At 34.6% G+C, this 16536-nt stretch overlaps 1 protein-coding gene across 5 annotated transcripts in view; it reads left to right on the top strand.

Moving 5' to 3' along the window:
* Window positions 1-16536, top strand: part of LOC150108537 (uncharacterized) — a 284792-nt gene that overhangs the window by 128884 nt on the left and 139372 nt on the right. For all 5 annotated transcript variants that reach the window (XM_090415967.1, XM_090415968.1, XM_090415966.1 and 2 more), the window contains one exon: window positions 1049-2535. In XM_090415967.1, coding sequence (XP_090272093.1) covers window positions 1049-2535 — 1487 coding nt within the window. The remainder of the gene's footprint in view (window positions 1-1048; window positions 2536-16536) is intronic.

The following is a 16536-nucleotide window of genomic DNA, read 5'->3' as shown; positions in this document are numbered from 1 at the left end:
ACATCTGTTACAGTTTTCAAATTGCTCTTTTTCTTTTTTACTGATTTTTTAACATTTTTTCGCAACTCTTTCAAACGTGCACTCATTTTCCCCGCGATAATCTCGCTCTAACACTTTCTGTCATCAATTTCAGATTCGCATTCATCAGTTCCTCGTTCAGGTCACACTTTGCACACACCCTTCTTCTATCCACACTAACCATCCACAAATCATTTATGTAATCAAAAGAATACATATAATATAACATTCCAAGTTAACATGGAAGAAATTTATCATAGAATGTGAAGGAAGGTAGAACAAGAGGCCATCCCTGGAATTGTATAAAGAGGGTGTGAGCAAAGTAGTGTGGAAAAGGTTCTTTGCATTCAGAGTAGTGGGTGAGTGGAATGCAGATATGCTGAATCAGTTTAAGGAACAGTGGATGAGCTTGTGTGTGATAGTGGTGATATAGCTTATATAGGTGAAACAGGATGCACAATTCCTATCCCGAAAAAGGAAGGGAAATGATATATTAAATATAATAACTGTGATCAGGCCTTTCAGATCATGTCATGAATACTCTACACAAATTACAGTTATTGTAATTTGTGTAGAGACTACTTAACATGGTAGTAGTAGTCTTCATATTCATATTCATTTTGATAATAATTTTATCAAAATGAATGCTAATTACTGTGTAACATTAAAATAAATATCTCTACATTTTCTCTGATAGTCTAACAGTATATGCCGACTTACTTACCAGCCAGGAATTTTCTATATGCATCCTTCATTTCATGGACTGCTTCTTCTTTCTGTGTCTGCTGAGTAATTATTATTTTACTATTCTTTTGGACAATTCCGCTATATACATTTCTGTTTAAGGCAGTCACATTTCCTTCAGATTTTATCTCATTCTCTTAGATTTAGGTCTTGTTTTCAAGATTACATTGTTACTGTTTTAAGAATATTGCATTTGTTTGTTAAAAATATTTTGCTTATACAGTTTAATTGAAATGCTTTATGTTTAATAGAGCTTGGTTTACAATTAATAAAATAACATTTTTAGGTCAAATTATCTGTTTTGAAAGAAGAAAAGAGACTTCTCTTGTTTCAACTTCGTGCTCGAGATAATAAAAGTAATCATCGTTCTATTGGTGTTGGTGACATTAATATTCATGATATAACTGAAGACCAGACCACAGGTAAAAAGACATTAAAAGCTAGTCGATTTATTCCTTCCTACTATAGATGCAAGTCATATTCCTTAAGATCTGATGATCATAATGCAACTCTTTCATCGAGTTCAGATCTTACTTCTCCCAGTCTTGCTCAACAACTTGATGCATCATTTCAGAAAAAACAAGCCACTTCTGATAAACATCAGAATGTAGATGTAGCAACTGATATGATAGGTTTTGAAACTCAAATTCAGATGTCCCCTGTTCCTTCTATATACAAAAGTGATGTAAGTATACATTATATTCCAGAACTGAAATCAATAGCTTCAGGAGAAGAGTGCCTTACTTGCAGACCACTTACAATTTCTCAGAATAAAGATGTTGCAGTCTCTACTACATCTTCTAAGGAAGGGCAGAAGTGGTGGCCTCTGCAGACATATGACGAAAAAATTAAATCATTACAGTTTCACAGCTGTAATCAGGTTTCAATTCCAGGTACAGAAATGGGCACATTGTTCCAAGAAAAGTTTGAAAGAAAAACAAGGGACCAATCTGTAAATACAGATCCATTAGATATGAATTTAGAAAGGTCACACATTATACAGAAGAAAGAAAAAGAAGAAGAATACAGAATGGATGCATTAGCTACTACTCGACCTAACACTGTGGTTACAGATGCAAGTGTAGGAGAGGCTTATATGAATGATAATATATGCTATTCATGCAAAAGGAAAAAAAAAAAGAAAAAGTCATCTTTGAAAACACCATTGACTTCATCTAATGAAGATGATGATGTCTTCCTAAGGGAGTTTTTAGGAAATACAGGTATAGATTTTGGTGAGACCTTTGTAAAATGCAAATCACCTCATACTAAAGATACAGGAGTTGGTAATTACACAGTTTTTGATGATGTTCCTGAAAATCGAAGACCTACAAAATTTGTTGCTGTACAATGTGATATTAATAGTTTTTTATGTTCAGGAAAAAGTTCATCTAATTTAGACTCTCATGAATATAAAACTTCACATAGAGAAATATCTCCAGTTTCAAGTTCAGGTGTTCGACTGTGTGATAAATGTCAGAAAGCAATACAAGAGGCAACTCATTATAAAAATCATTTATGCCTCCCTGTTGCCACATTCATTCCAAGTATCAGCATGACATCTTCATGTCCTGCTGAAGATGTTGTTGGGATGGTTATCTTCAAGTCACCTCCTGAAAAAATGAATATAAGAAACAAAGACTCTGAAAAGTCTCCAAAATATTGTCAAAATCAGGTTTCTAGTTTCAGCAGCTCTGATTCAAGTTCAGACCAGAGGGCATCTTCATCTCCACTAGGTTTTGATGAGTGGTCACCAAGAACCAGAATAAAAAGGTAAATTAATTACTTAGCTAAATAAAATAAAACTATGTTTCAAGTGGACATTAAATCCAGCATTATTTCAAAGCTGAATGTAGAAACTATGAAAGTTTCATATGAAATTTAACCAGAGAGCTTACAGGAATACAATCGCTGGCATTTATGAGTTGTCCTAGCCAAACCTTATAGAAAGCATGATCGCTTGCCCAAGTGTGCATATATTTGCCTTCTATTGGTCCATTTTGATAAGATTTCACTGGCCATACAGCTGTTTCAAACTGGTTGGTTCTCCTTAGAGACCAGGCAGAAACCTTAAGAGTGCAAAAACTCTCGTTCAGTACTAAGGAACTCGAAGTGTCAGAGAGGTGTATTTTTCATAAGCAAACTCTCTGTTGGCGTGTAAAGTGTTTACTTAAAATAAAGAACCATGTTGGATTTAATGCTGGATTTAACATTCACTTGATTTATATAATTTTGCATCGCCAAACTGAAGCCTTTTGGTTCTTTATTTTTAGTAAATACTTTACGCAATGACCGAGAGTTTGCTTATGAAAATATACCTCTCTGGCACTTCGAATTCCTTAATACTGAATGAGAGCTTTTGCTCTCTTAAAGTTTCTGCCTGGTCTCTGAGGAGAACCAACTAGTTCGAAACAGCTGTATGGCCAGTGAAACCTTATCAAAATGGACCAATAGAAGGCGAATATATATATATAGACACTTGGGCAAGCGATCATGCTTTCTATAAGGTCCACACTAGGGCAACTCATAAATGCCAGTGGGTGTATTCCCGCTGGCATTTAAGAGTTGCCCTAAATGGTCAAATTTCATATGAAACTTTCATAGTTTGTACATTCAGCTTTGAAATAATATTGGCTTTAATATCCACTTGATTTATATAATTTTGCATCACCGAACTAAAGCCATTTGGCTCTTTATTTTTAGTAAAAACTATGTTTGTTTACATATACATTTTAAATGAATTATTAAAAAACTTAATGAGTTTTTCTCTGCACTTAAATTATATAACTTTACTGACAGAGTAAATCAAACATTCATTACAATCTAGAAATACTGTGTATGTCCTAATTACTCATAGGTATCTTCATGGAGTGGAAACACTCATCACAGGAGTCCAATACCAACCATTATTCACACAATACTCATCATACCTCTCCTTAAATTCATTCACCATTGGGGTACTCACAACTACATTTGCAGTTCATTTCGCTCTTTCACCACTCTCCAAGCAAAAAATCTAGTTTTATACCCTTACTAACTACACTCTTACAAGGGGAATGAACCCCTTATTCACTCCCTGCTTGTCATTGTATTGAAGAATTTCTTTTATATCACTGTTATAGAACCCCCTTTAGCAACTTATAAGTTTCTATCATTGTCTCATCTTTTCTTTCTGCTAAACTCTACAACATTCAGTCTATCCTCATAGGAAGCATTCCACACACCTATCACTAGCTTAGTCACTGTTTCTGAATCATTTCCACCACCTCCTGATTCCCCAACGAACCCTGGTGACCAAATCTGTGCATAGTAGTCAAGGTGTGGTTGAATGATAAATTGTAAACAGAGATAATAACTTCCCTGTCTTTACTTTTCAGTGTGTTCTTTAACATCCATGTAATCCTTTGAGCTATTCTTCTTCTTATATTATTACTGTTATTAAGAGAGACCTCCAGGAATCAGTGACCCATCGAGGAAGGCCACATATCATCCACACCAGCCATCATAGGTAATCTATGAAAAAAAAAAATCTAGCTCTCATCCCTTCTTTATGCATTCATTCTTAACTCCCAAAGATGCCTTCTTGTCCTCTCCCTACCTCCCATAAATTGAAAAATTCCATCTACTAGTATCCTGTATAATACTTTCAAAATTGTAAGTCTCAATCATATCATCCCTGTTTCTTCTATTCTGCCAGATTTTGCAATATTTCCTCTGAACTTCACTCTGTGCATTCTTATCCCCTAAATACCCAGCTTGGTAGGTTTCCTGCTATCCAGTACTCATAATGAGATGAACGGTATGCATTATTTTTATTCTGAAGTGAATTACCTTACATTTTGCAACATTAAATTGACATTCGTTGTCCTTTGCCTATGCTGCCAATTTATTTAAATCATCCTTCAGAATATCTTTGTCACCTTTATCAACTACCCCCCCCCAGTTTTGTATCATCAGCAAACAATTAGATAATTCCTCCCTTAAATCATTCCCTGTATTATTGATATACAAATTATAGAGTAGTGGCCATAATACAGAGCCTTGAGACACTCCACTAGTCACCTTTTTTGCCTTGATTCTACTCCACCATATACTACTCTCTGATGTCTATCAGCACCATAAATTAAAGTACCAAGAAATTATATACTTGACTTAACCCATTATCTAAATGAAGCAAACAAAGTTTGCACCTGAAATATTTTCAGGACTGGGGCAACTCATATATAGATGCTGATGACTTCACATCACTTGCCTTAGTATCCCATAATGCAAAGCACACATCCTTATAGGTATGTATATAGGTATGTATAATGCTATGCATTATGTGAAGGGTCACTACCCAGACCGGTTTCGACCTTTATTGGGGTCTCATCAGTGGGAACCAGACCCAGAGGTGATACCAAGGATATTAAGGAAATAATGCCGAAGTCATAATTTCTCATAATGCATAGCATTATACATACCTACCTACCTGTAAGGATAAGTGCTTTACATTATTGCATACTCGTATATAGAAGCTGATGACTTCACATCACTTGCCTTAGTATCCCATAATGCAAAGCACATTTCCACTTGGCTATCCTCCTGATCTTGGGTATGCAGTCTGATACTGCCTTTCTCAAACAAGCTTTGACCACTTCTCACACACTACTGATAATCTTTCCTTATAGTTTCTTATGCCATTGTACTGCTCCAAGCTGCCACATAAGTTTGTCATAATCACCAGCTTTGAAGTTCCACTTAAACCCTTTCTTGACTGAGAATTCCACATATTGACCAACCTCCCTGAATAAGACTGCATGGTCACATTTCCCAATCGGAGATAAGGTTACTACTGTAGTTATGGATAGATATTCTGATGCTGTTACCAGATCCAACACTCTCAAATCCTTGGTCCCTTCCATTATATGCTGTTTAAGGTAATTATCGCTTTTTAACTGTATAAATTCCATTTCCATCTTGTCATGTGCCCTTTCCTCCTTCCAATCTGTATCCTCATAGTTGATATCTTCCATGATAATTGCTCTCAGCCTACACTCATTTTTGCTAATCTTCTGATGCTTGGCATCCACGTCTTCCTATGGACTACCAGGTCTATAGTAGCAACCAAATTGAAACAAAATATAGTTTGTTTCTATTGGCCTCTGTCTTACACCAGAATGAAAGGAACCAAAATCCTCTTCCTAAAATCCTTCTTAACTATATTTGTTGGTTGAAGTTCTTCGGCTATCAGGGGCAAATGCTGGTCTTGAAATTCACGCTTGCTCTTGTTATCATTCAGGGAGTGAGAGGTGTGATTGAAGTCTAATTAGCGGAATAATGAATTACTGACCATTTAAAACTATATATTTAGAAAATTATGTATATTTAATCATACAAATACAACATTTATTTTACAAATGATATTCTATCTTTTTCAATTTAGCTAACCTACTTGATAAACTGGTCAATAAACATCGTCATAAAAAGTTGGTTGTAACTTAATTTTCCCAAGCAACATGTACACTTGTAAAGGCTGGCTGAAGTTCACTGGCTAGAGCTACTTTGACTGCATATGGCCTGTGTTTAAGCAACCGAGTGAGACGATGTGAAGGGAATGGAAATGGCTATGCACGCACATGAAATCACAGTGCTGCAGCAATGACCTGGAAACTCCCACAACCGAGCAAGCCAAGGTAGCTTTGACTAGACGAGCAAGCATCGGCCTTCAATACACAACGCAAAGCTCAATTGCCACAGAAGCTTAAGATATCTTCTGTCTACAAAAATAAAAGCCTAAATGGAATACTTATAAATGCATGCATTTATTAACAAATAAATATTACTTCTTTCTCAAGTAATGAGCTTGCGCAGCAAGCATGGAGAATTCGCCCCTGTTGGCTGTCATTAGTAATACTCTACCTCTTGTCCTATTCAACCTCTACCAGTTGTGCACCCAGGGAGAGGCCAAGGGACCCTGGTCCCCCCAAAAGAAAAAGTTAAAAAACACTAGAAAATTTTCCAAAATACTTTTCCTAATTAAAATTCATTTTTTATTTATGTTTGTGTCATGTCTTCTATTTCTATACTACTTTATGAATTAAGGGTCACAATAAGGTGAGAAAACCCTATAGCAGTGTTTCTCAACCTATAGTCTGCAGACCACAGGTGGTCTGCAATGATGAGTCATGTGCTCCACCGGCTTAAATTAACCAAATAAATCTATATATTTTAATTATCAAAACAAAACAAATTAAAATTGAATAAGTAAGTAAAAATTATTAAAATAAAATGAATACTTAAAAAAAAAAAAAACGGCAGCATGTTCATGGAATGAACATGCTGCTGCTATTTTAATTTGCAGAAGCAGAATGACGAGCAATAAAAGAGGGGGGGTGAAGTTAAAAACAATATAGTTTTATTGCTTTCACCTTCCCTAGCAGTTTTCTCAGATTTGAAGTGAACATATGTTATCCACATTTCAACCAATTGCTTGTTGTTTATTGATTTTTATTGTTGAAGGTTTTCCTTCTTCAACCAAGGCTCAATATATCTTCAGAAGTGCTAAGTAATACTTGGACAAAATGTGTTGTGAGTTAACCCCAGTATTTATATATTTTTTCGGAAAGCGCGCGAAGGAAAGATAAAAGCAAGCTGTGAAACTGCCATAACAGCATTCACTATATATATTTTCTCCAAGCCTCACCTGGCGCTTTCCAAATTCTCTCGAAAACCTGGAATATGGGAATCAGTCTGAGCAGATAGACAACGTAAAGGCCGCTTTTCAAGCCGCTATGCCTGATAGCATAACAGAAGAGGGGCTTAGCCCTCCCAACTCAGAAGATCTGGCGCCTATCTTTCTGATAAAAACCAATAACTCATGGGAGAAACTTACACCCAGCAATACCAACAAGATCTACAGCACTCTAACACAACAGTCGAACCAAAGCACTTTATTGGAAAATCCTGCATCATCGGATCAAACACTATTTCAATGGGATCTACCATATCGCACAAGAGCCATCAAACCTGACGCAGATATTCAGTGGAGAATGTGGCACAATATATTATCCACTCCTACTATATTACAAAAATTTAACTCAAACGTCTCAGATAACTGCCTGTTCTGCTACCAATTAGGAACAGTCCGGCATATCTACTTGGAATGCCCAGTCAACACCCAATTAATCGGTTTGTCTCGGGAAACGGCAGCTCTCACCTGTGGTAGTCTTCATACAGAAGAGGAATATTTCAATCTCGTCCATGCGGAGTCAAATAACCATTCATTCTGCAACTACCTTTTCATCACCGCGAAAGCGGTAATATACAACTTCTACCTCAGATACAAGACCAAACAGCACAGCAACTTCACAGAGAGAGGCAACTGACCAACTCACTGCAGCCTTCCAACAAAAGGTGAGAAGTCGGATCCTACACGAGTATCACCACCGCAGGCAATACAACACCTTAGATCTTTTCCACCAAGACTGGAATCCACGGAATCAACTCCTGGCTGAGCAGGGCGACTGCATTATAATTCACTTTCCAGCATAGAAGTGACACCATCCCCCCCCCCCCAAAAGAAAGGGGAAAAAAGAAGGATTGTTGTGCTAAACAGTGCGAAAATTAATCAGCTGGCACTCTCATGTAAATAGACAATATTGTGCAATAGAAACTCCTATGTTCTTCCACTTTTATGATCTTATACAGTATCATGTTAGAATAACTCTTAATGGCTTTAATCTAAAAAAAAAAAAAAAATGTAATTTGTCTTTTAAGTGACTTCGATGTAACATACTTCAACAAGAATATGAGCATGTAACCTCTCTGCCTGACTGCAGAGAGCCAAGAACTCACACTATCTAATTAATAACAATAGTTTTTAGTTAGATTCTGTGTTTGCCGGTGCAACATATGGTTTTGCTTGAATTTATATATACAGCATAGTTTCTGTATGAGAGGACATGTGATTTATTAATTAGTGTCGTTTTTATCCCAGTTGTCTCCAATTGCACTATTTGTTCAGAAATATATTACACAGACTGCTTATGCCTTATTCGCTGATATAAGGAAAGTACTTGTTTTTCTTGCCTATGTAATATAGTAGCTATTGGGGGATGCTTGTTGTTTACTGCAGGAGCAAGTTACTATTGCCCTACTTTAAACGTGTTTCAGCTTTTTTCATTTGCGAGGTATATGCGAAACTTTTTAATTTATTTTTTCGAAAAGTAAAATCCGTGGTGAGAGTTATATGCGAGTAAGTACAGTATTTCAATTATTGATAAGTACATTGGTACCTTCTTTAAAAGGAAAAATAGTTGGATAACAGTGATAATACAAATCGAGTTTGTAATGACAGTTTGTGTGTAGTTTCTGAAGAGAAAGAGGTCTGTAACGAATCCACAGAAACACAGAATTCCCATCAGTTGCAATGCGATAATTTTAACACCTGTAATGAAAGGAAAGATTTTCTGACTTGCGGACACTCAACCAGTGGATCGCATTCAAAGGTAAATATAATTGGTGATTTTGTAGGAACATTTTTCTGTTTTGTGACTTTTCTCCCTTTACGGTAATTATGCCAACATTATTGTATTATTATTCAACAATTGTTTACAGTTTTGAATGTGTATATAAAGTCAATATCAACAGTCGCCTGATTACAAATGCATGATGAAAGGGACGGGGAGGTTTGGAGCTTTCCCGGATAGTATTCAAAAGGTAAATACAATTGGTTATTTTGTATAAGGCCCCAAAACTTATTAGTTTAGAATTTAACCTGGGAAAGGGTTTGTGTCCACCTCAAAACTCTGAAACAGAATTTGAAAACATTTTCCGAATAACTTTTTATAAGAAATTTCTGTGGTTTTCACAATCCATTTCAGGCTTGCAGTGACGAGAACGACCTTTCGTTATCGAAAAATGAGCAGCTAATTGAGAGCTTTCAAGTGACAGTGGGCTTAAAATGAAATTCTGTGATCGTGGTTTGGCTCAATTCTGGATCTCACCTTCAGTGAGAAGTGAATTTCCCGAATTATCTGAAGAAGTCGAAAATCATCGTGCAGTTTTCTGCAGCCTATCTTTGAGAGAAAGGATTATTATCACTCCTTCAAATAAGAAACAAAATACAGAAATCGTCTTTGTGTGTGCCGATCTTCGACTGAAGTTGACCAATATTGAGCCAGATATCCAGCAACTCTGCAAGGCTGAGCAGCTCATCCATGTCATTAAAAGTAAATAGTAATATAATTATATCATATTATTTATTTGTTTAATAAAAATTAAAACTGTTTTAATTTTTATTAAACCACAAAATTTAATTTTTCATCTATGTATCCTGCCTGGTTGGCTGACTCTTCAGCCAAAAGGCTGCAGGTTCGAATCCTGCATTAGAGCATGGATGTTTGTGATTGTGTGTTAAAATACTAGTGGTAGTGGTTGGCAGTAGATAGCATTGGTGTAGATCAGGGGTGTACAAATCGTCGATCGTGGAGCGATTTTTGATCTATCTCTGGTGTATTTCTCCTTACGTACAAATTTAATTAAAACTGAAAACATAATATTTTATTTATCATTATTTTGTATTATTTTTAATTCGCTTTAAGTGTATTGCTATTGTTTGTTTATTTTTCGTTAATATAGTCAAATCACTAATTTTCTTATAAGTCCCGGTAAATGAATTAATTTGGATCAGTGGAAGTCAAACGGCGAGCCGAGTGAATACATTTATAAGCAAAGTGTAAAAACTCGATTGTAGCTTAAATGTTAAATATTCCAAAGCACATTACATCGATTTTTTACTTAGGTTAAGTCCCATGTGAATATTGTAAAAAAAAATAAACTTCGTTTGTCTCAGTATAGTTTGTATTAGATGTTTTTGTAAATTATTCTTTTGAAGCTAACTGTATATACTGCTTTAATAAGAATATGTTAATGTTAAAAAAACAAAGGCAATGTTTTTGTCACCGAAGCTGTACATGGCGACATTAGAAAGATTGTTATTGAAACATGTATGTATGAGAACGACTTGCAGGCTCTAAGTGTAAACATCTCCGAACTCAGTCAGAAAGAGTTCAAACAACTTTCCGATGGCCAGCAACTTACAATCAAAAGAAAGCAGAGGAGAACAAAAGGTGTGCCGAACTTGAAACTTAAGATGAAAGACTCATACTGATTCTTTGGGAGTTGTCAAACTTCATGCAAAGTCTCAGAGGAGGCCTAATAAAAAGGTACTGAAACAAGCAGAAGGGGGTCCCGGTTCCAGAATTGCTTTCAGAGAGGAGGCCGCCCGGTCTAGAGTCGCCGTCAGAGAGACTGCCCGGATCCACGTTGCTTGAGAGAGGAGTTTCCCGCTTCCAGAAAGGAGCTTCTCGGTTCGAGACATCGCTAGAGAGAGACTACTTCTAGGCCACAGACAAGGTTTCAATTTGCCAAAAGGAAGAGTTCCAATTGCCGGAGAAACGTTTCTGTGCCAGATTAATGTCAGACATTCACCAGTGTGTTGCATTTTTCAATACAATTTGATGAATCAAACGACTTCACTGATATTGTTCAGTTAATGGTATTTATTTGCATGGTATTTCAAGATTATTCAAGTAAAGAAGAACTTTTGAAAATTATACCATTACTGGGAAGGACTAGAGGAGAAGACATTTTTTCAGCATTTGATGAGTTTGTGAAACAACACAAACTTCCGCTTTTTAAGCTTGTGTCTATTACTACTGATGGTGCTTCTGCAATGATAGGTAATAAATCAGGCTTCATTTCATTAAGTAAAAACGATGACAAATATTAACGTACCACTGTATTATTCACCAACAAATACTGTGTAGTAAAAGATTAAGCACAAAAGATGTTTTGGATATTACATTTAAAAATGTAAATTCTGTTCGAGGAAAAGCCCTGCAACGGCGGTTATTTAAATTACAGGCAGATGATGATAGGGAACTTCTGTTGTACAATAATGTTCGCTGGCTCAGCAGAAGTCAATTTTAGAAAGATTTCTTGTATTAATTAACGATCTAAAAATTTTTCTTGATGAAAAAGGAGATATTTATCCACAATTGAGTGATAAAAGATGGTTGTTGCACTTATCATTTTTAGTAGATTTCTGTACGAAATGAAGCAATTTAAATTTAGAGTTACAAAGTAGAGATAAAAATTTAATTGACATGTTAAGTTCAATACAGACTTTCCAACAATACTTACTTTCATTAAAGAAAAATATATATGACCGCGAATTTTGACATCTCTTATCATCATCATACGTATCAAGAATTTAGGCCTAGCATGGCCTGTTCCGGCCTTAGAAGTCATCGTTGAATCGTTTAAGAGGACGTCCTGGTTTTCTTTTTCCTAATGGCTTGTACTTTAAGGCTTGTTTTGGTAATCTTTCTGTTTTCATTCTTTGAACGTGTTCCATCCATTTATGTTTATATTTTTTAATTTTTTCTATTACTTTTTCTTGGTTTAATTCTTTCATAATATCTTCGTTTCTTTTGTGATCAAATAGGGTATACTTTGCAGTTTTTCTCATAAACTTCATTTCTGCTGTTGTTAATCTTTGTTTGTCTTTTTGTTTTATTGTCCAGATTTCGCTTCCATACATTAAGACCGGTAAGGCTAATGTATTGTATACTTTTAGCCTGGTTTGTTTTTGAACTAGGTTTGGTTTAAATATAGAGTTAATTACTCCTGTTATTTTTAAATATTTTGCAATTTTTACATTTATATCTTTTTCATTTTCATATGTGATCATACATCCTAGGTAGTTATATGAATTCACCTGTTCTAAGATCTTGTTATCTATTACTATTTTAGTTCTTGCTGGATCTTGTCCTTTAAAGGCCATAGTTTTTGATTTTTCCGTTGATATTATCATACCATAATCTTTGGATATCTCATTTAGATTTAAAATAGCTTTCTATAAGTTATCTTCAGAATTTGTAATTATTATTTGGTCGTCTGCAAAGAGGAGAGTGTTTAAGTTAACTGTAGGTGAAAGTTTAATTCCTTGATGTAAATTTTTACTCCATTTTATTATTATTTCGTTTAAGTAGATATTAAAAAGAGTTGCTGAGAGGGGACATCCCTGTCGGACCCCTTGGTTTATCTCTCTTGTATATGATAGCTCATGATTTAATCTTATTTGTATTTGATTATTTTCATATATACTTGTGATAGCTTTTAAGATATATGTCTTTCTTTTAATATGTTAAATAATATGTTTCTTTTAACTTTGTCAAATGCTTTTTCAAAGTCAACGAATGCAAAAAAGGTGACATCTCTTATATTTATTAAAATTTTTTGAACAAAATCAAGAAATGCTTTGCTGTGATTTAAAAGAATTTATTCGTGTAATAGAATTAGTTGAGGAAGAAATAAATTCAAGATTTTAATAAAACTGAAATGATTGTATCTTTTATCAATAATCCATTTCAAGAAAACTTGAACATCACAGAAATTTCAAATAAAATTAGTGGGCTGTTTGATATAAACTAAGCTGAAGTAGAACTTGAGATAATAAACATTCAGAATAGTTTACATTTAAAATCAATAAACAATGAAGTCATTTGGTAGTATGCACATGAAAAATTCCCAATATTAACTGATATTGCGCGAAAAATTCTGTCGTGTTTCGGATCGACATACTCATCAGAATCAGCATTTTCAACTATGAACATCATAAAAAATCAATTAAGAAACCAAATTGCAAATGATCATTTGGATGATTGTCTGCGATTGACCACTTCTTCATATCAACTTGACTATGAAAATATTGCAAGGTCCAAACAATGCCAAATTTCACATTAGCTTTTTTTTTTTAATCAACCAGCATTTCCTGTATCTTGTGAGTTTGTAATCAATCTGTTGTTTTTTTCTAACTTTGGTTTTCCAAAATAGAGAAATAAATATTTTATTCCAATATATGTGTTTTTTTTTGTATTAAAATATTTGTTGTATGAAAATAATTAAAAGTGATAAATAAATTTTTAAATACACAAATAAAGTTTTTAGTTGTGTATTTTTTTTTAGTTGTTTATTTGTGTGTAATCAGATATCAGGTTGGGGGAACGTGATCTATATAAGAGAGTAGATCGCCAAATAACTTTTTATAGAAAATTACGTTGCGTAGTAAAAAAGGTAGAACACCACTGGTGTAGATGATGATTGTAGTTGTGGTTGGTGAAGACGGAGAGTTGTAGAGTAGGTGCCCTTCCTCGATGTGTCTTTGGACTACCTGGAAGTGTTATGTAATAATAATATCCACAAGCTTTATATGTTCATTGTGCATCACATGGTTTGAATTTAGCACTTGGAAATGCTGTATCTGTGACAAATAAGAAATTGCATTGGCATAATTGAAAAGGTACACCATTTCTTCAATACCCCTAAAAGACAGGACATCCTTGTTGTTTATATTACAGGGTGTTTCAAACAGAATGTCCGATTTGAAAATTGTAATTGCACATTGAGCATTTGTAATTGTGATAAGTGAAACTTTAGGCCTTATTTCATACTTGGTAATTTATTTTGTAAATGTACCACATTTTCATTATTAAATATAATTATTTGAATTCGGGTCATTCTTTTTGAAACACCCATTCTCTTTGAAACACCCTGTATTATAATATTAATATCTTTTAAGATTTATAATATCTTTATTTAGCTTGCAAAAAATATTTGCGTACACCTTACCATTGTCTAAAGTAATGCAAAAATCTTATTGATCTCTTAATTGCCCTAAATTTTGTTGATGATGTTGTGGCTCAATTAAATACCATTTGTGAAACACCAGATTCTTCATTTAAAGATATTTATGATGAAGCATGTATAAAAGCCAAGTACTTCATCAAAACAAACATTAAGGTCCAATGTTCCATCTGATTCTGTAGAAGAGTATTTCAGGAGAACTATTTCATTCCATTTATTGACCAAATATTGACTCAACTTCATGAACGTTTCACTCGGCACTGCAACATTTTGAAATATTGAATTTTTTTTTTCTTTTACGAAATGGAAAAGATGCTCCAACAGCAAGTGCAATGGAAAATAAAATTTTCCATTGCACAGCAAGCAAATAAAATAAAATCACCGGCATAAAATTTTGTGTGAATTTTATGCTGGTGATTTGCCTTATACAAATCCAGTAATTTTGAATGCCAAATTCAAGTTGTAGTATAAAAAATTTAAAAATAAAAAACTGTTTGCAATAGCTCCATGCAAAAATGACGATGCAGTTTCAAAGTGTCAAAATGATATATCCTAACATCTATAACTTATTAAAAATGTTTGCAACGTTTATGGTAACAACATGCGTCAGTCAAAGGTCATTTTCTAACTTACGCCTTTTAAAAACCTATTTAAGATCTGCCATGACATAATCATGATTGAACGGACTGGCTTTGCTATATATACAGAAAGAGATTAATGTAACCATGACTGAAATAATTCAAGAGCTTTGTAAAAAGAAAAGAAAACTGGATTTTATCCTTTAAATAAATTTTTATAATTACCTAATGAATTTTATTTAATGAATTTTATTGAATGAATGAAATTTAACGAATTTTAGTTGAACAGATAAAAATATTTTTAATGCAAATTCATTGCATTAAATATATTTTTATCCGTTCAACTCGCCCCCCCCCCAAGATTAAATCCTGGGTGTACCACTGACCTCTACCTTCAGTACTACACTAGTACTGACCTATACTGAAAATGCAGTATACCTTGCACTCTATTGCTGTTAACTGAGGGTATCATTTTCTGATACCCTCAAGTCTTGCTGATACTGATAATTTTTGGCCAAGTCTTGCTGACCAATGCTAAAAACTGCTCTCCTTTATTTCTGATACTTATAGCATTGGTGTACATACATTTTAATATCCCCTTGGGTCCCCAGTTACATTTTCATAATGTCATTACCTATCCATTCATAATCGTAACCTGGAAGACTGCACCCGGCCATTCGTGATCATTTCTACATGGGGTGGCTAGACACATGCTTGACTTTATTCTCATTTGCTCATGTGGTTAATAGGCACATGCTTGCCTTTACCCACTTCCTCCCAATGGCTTTAGTTTCCCTGAATTTGCACTTCATCATGCCTCTCGCTGAACACTTTCTCCAAGCATCTAATTCAAATGCAGTCAAAAACCATTCAAATGCAGTACATCAGGCTTATACAAATTTTCATACATCAAATTCACTCCATACATCTATAAACGGTATACCATTCCTCCTACATGGTCTTCTCATTGACTCATAAGCAATCAATCCCTTATTCTCAGTTCTCTCCCATCATACTGAGGCAGCAGACTTACAATCTCTACTTTCTCACTCTTCATTTTTGCTTCTTTAAATTATTTAAATCAACAACTCTTTCGTGTCCTCTCTCTTCATGTTTCTTACCTTTCAAATTAGTTGTGTGACAAAACAATCAACTCTTTTTCCTTTCCCTTCTGTAACTTCACTAACATCCTTCATCTTTGCACCTGGGAAACATGCTTTTGTCACTTTCTCATTAGGTACACCTCTTATCATTGAATCTCCATGTCCCAGTTTCTCACACTTTTATACTTTCCCATTCACTTTTTCTTTCATTTTCCTTTCTACTGTACCTTGTTCATTCCTTCTGCTACATTCTCTACAACACTTTCACTATCCTGCCTTACATTATTAATATTAATTACTTCATTCTCCCACTTTTGACATGACTCGCATTTCCTGCACTCGCTTATGGAGTATTTCCAAGATGTTCCCTCTCTCTCTCTCTCTCTCTCTCTCTTGCTTTT

This window comes from Typopeltis vanoorti, chromosome 3, assembly GCF_054136105.1.
Source record: "Typopeltis vanoorti isolate ZY-2024b chromosome 3, IOZ_Tvanoo_1.0, whole genome shotgun sequence".
Lineage (NCBI taxonomy): Eukaryota > Metazoa > Arthropoda > Arachnida > Uropygi > Thelyphonidae > Typopeltis > Typopeltis vanoorti.
The sequence above is the reverse complement of the archived record's forward strand: the minus strand, read 5'-3'. Positions and strand labels throughout refer to the sequence as shown.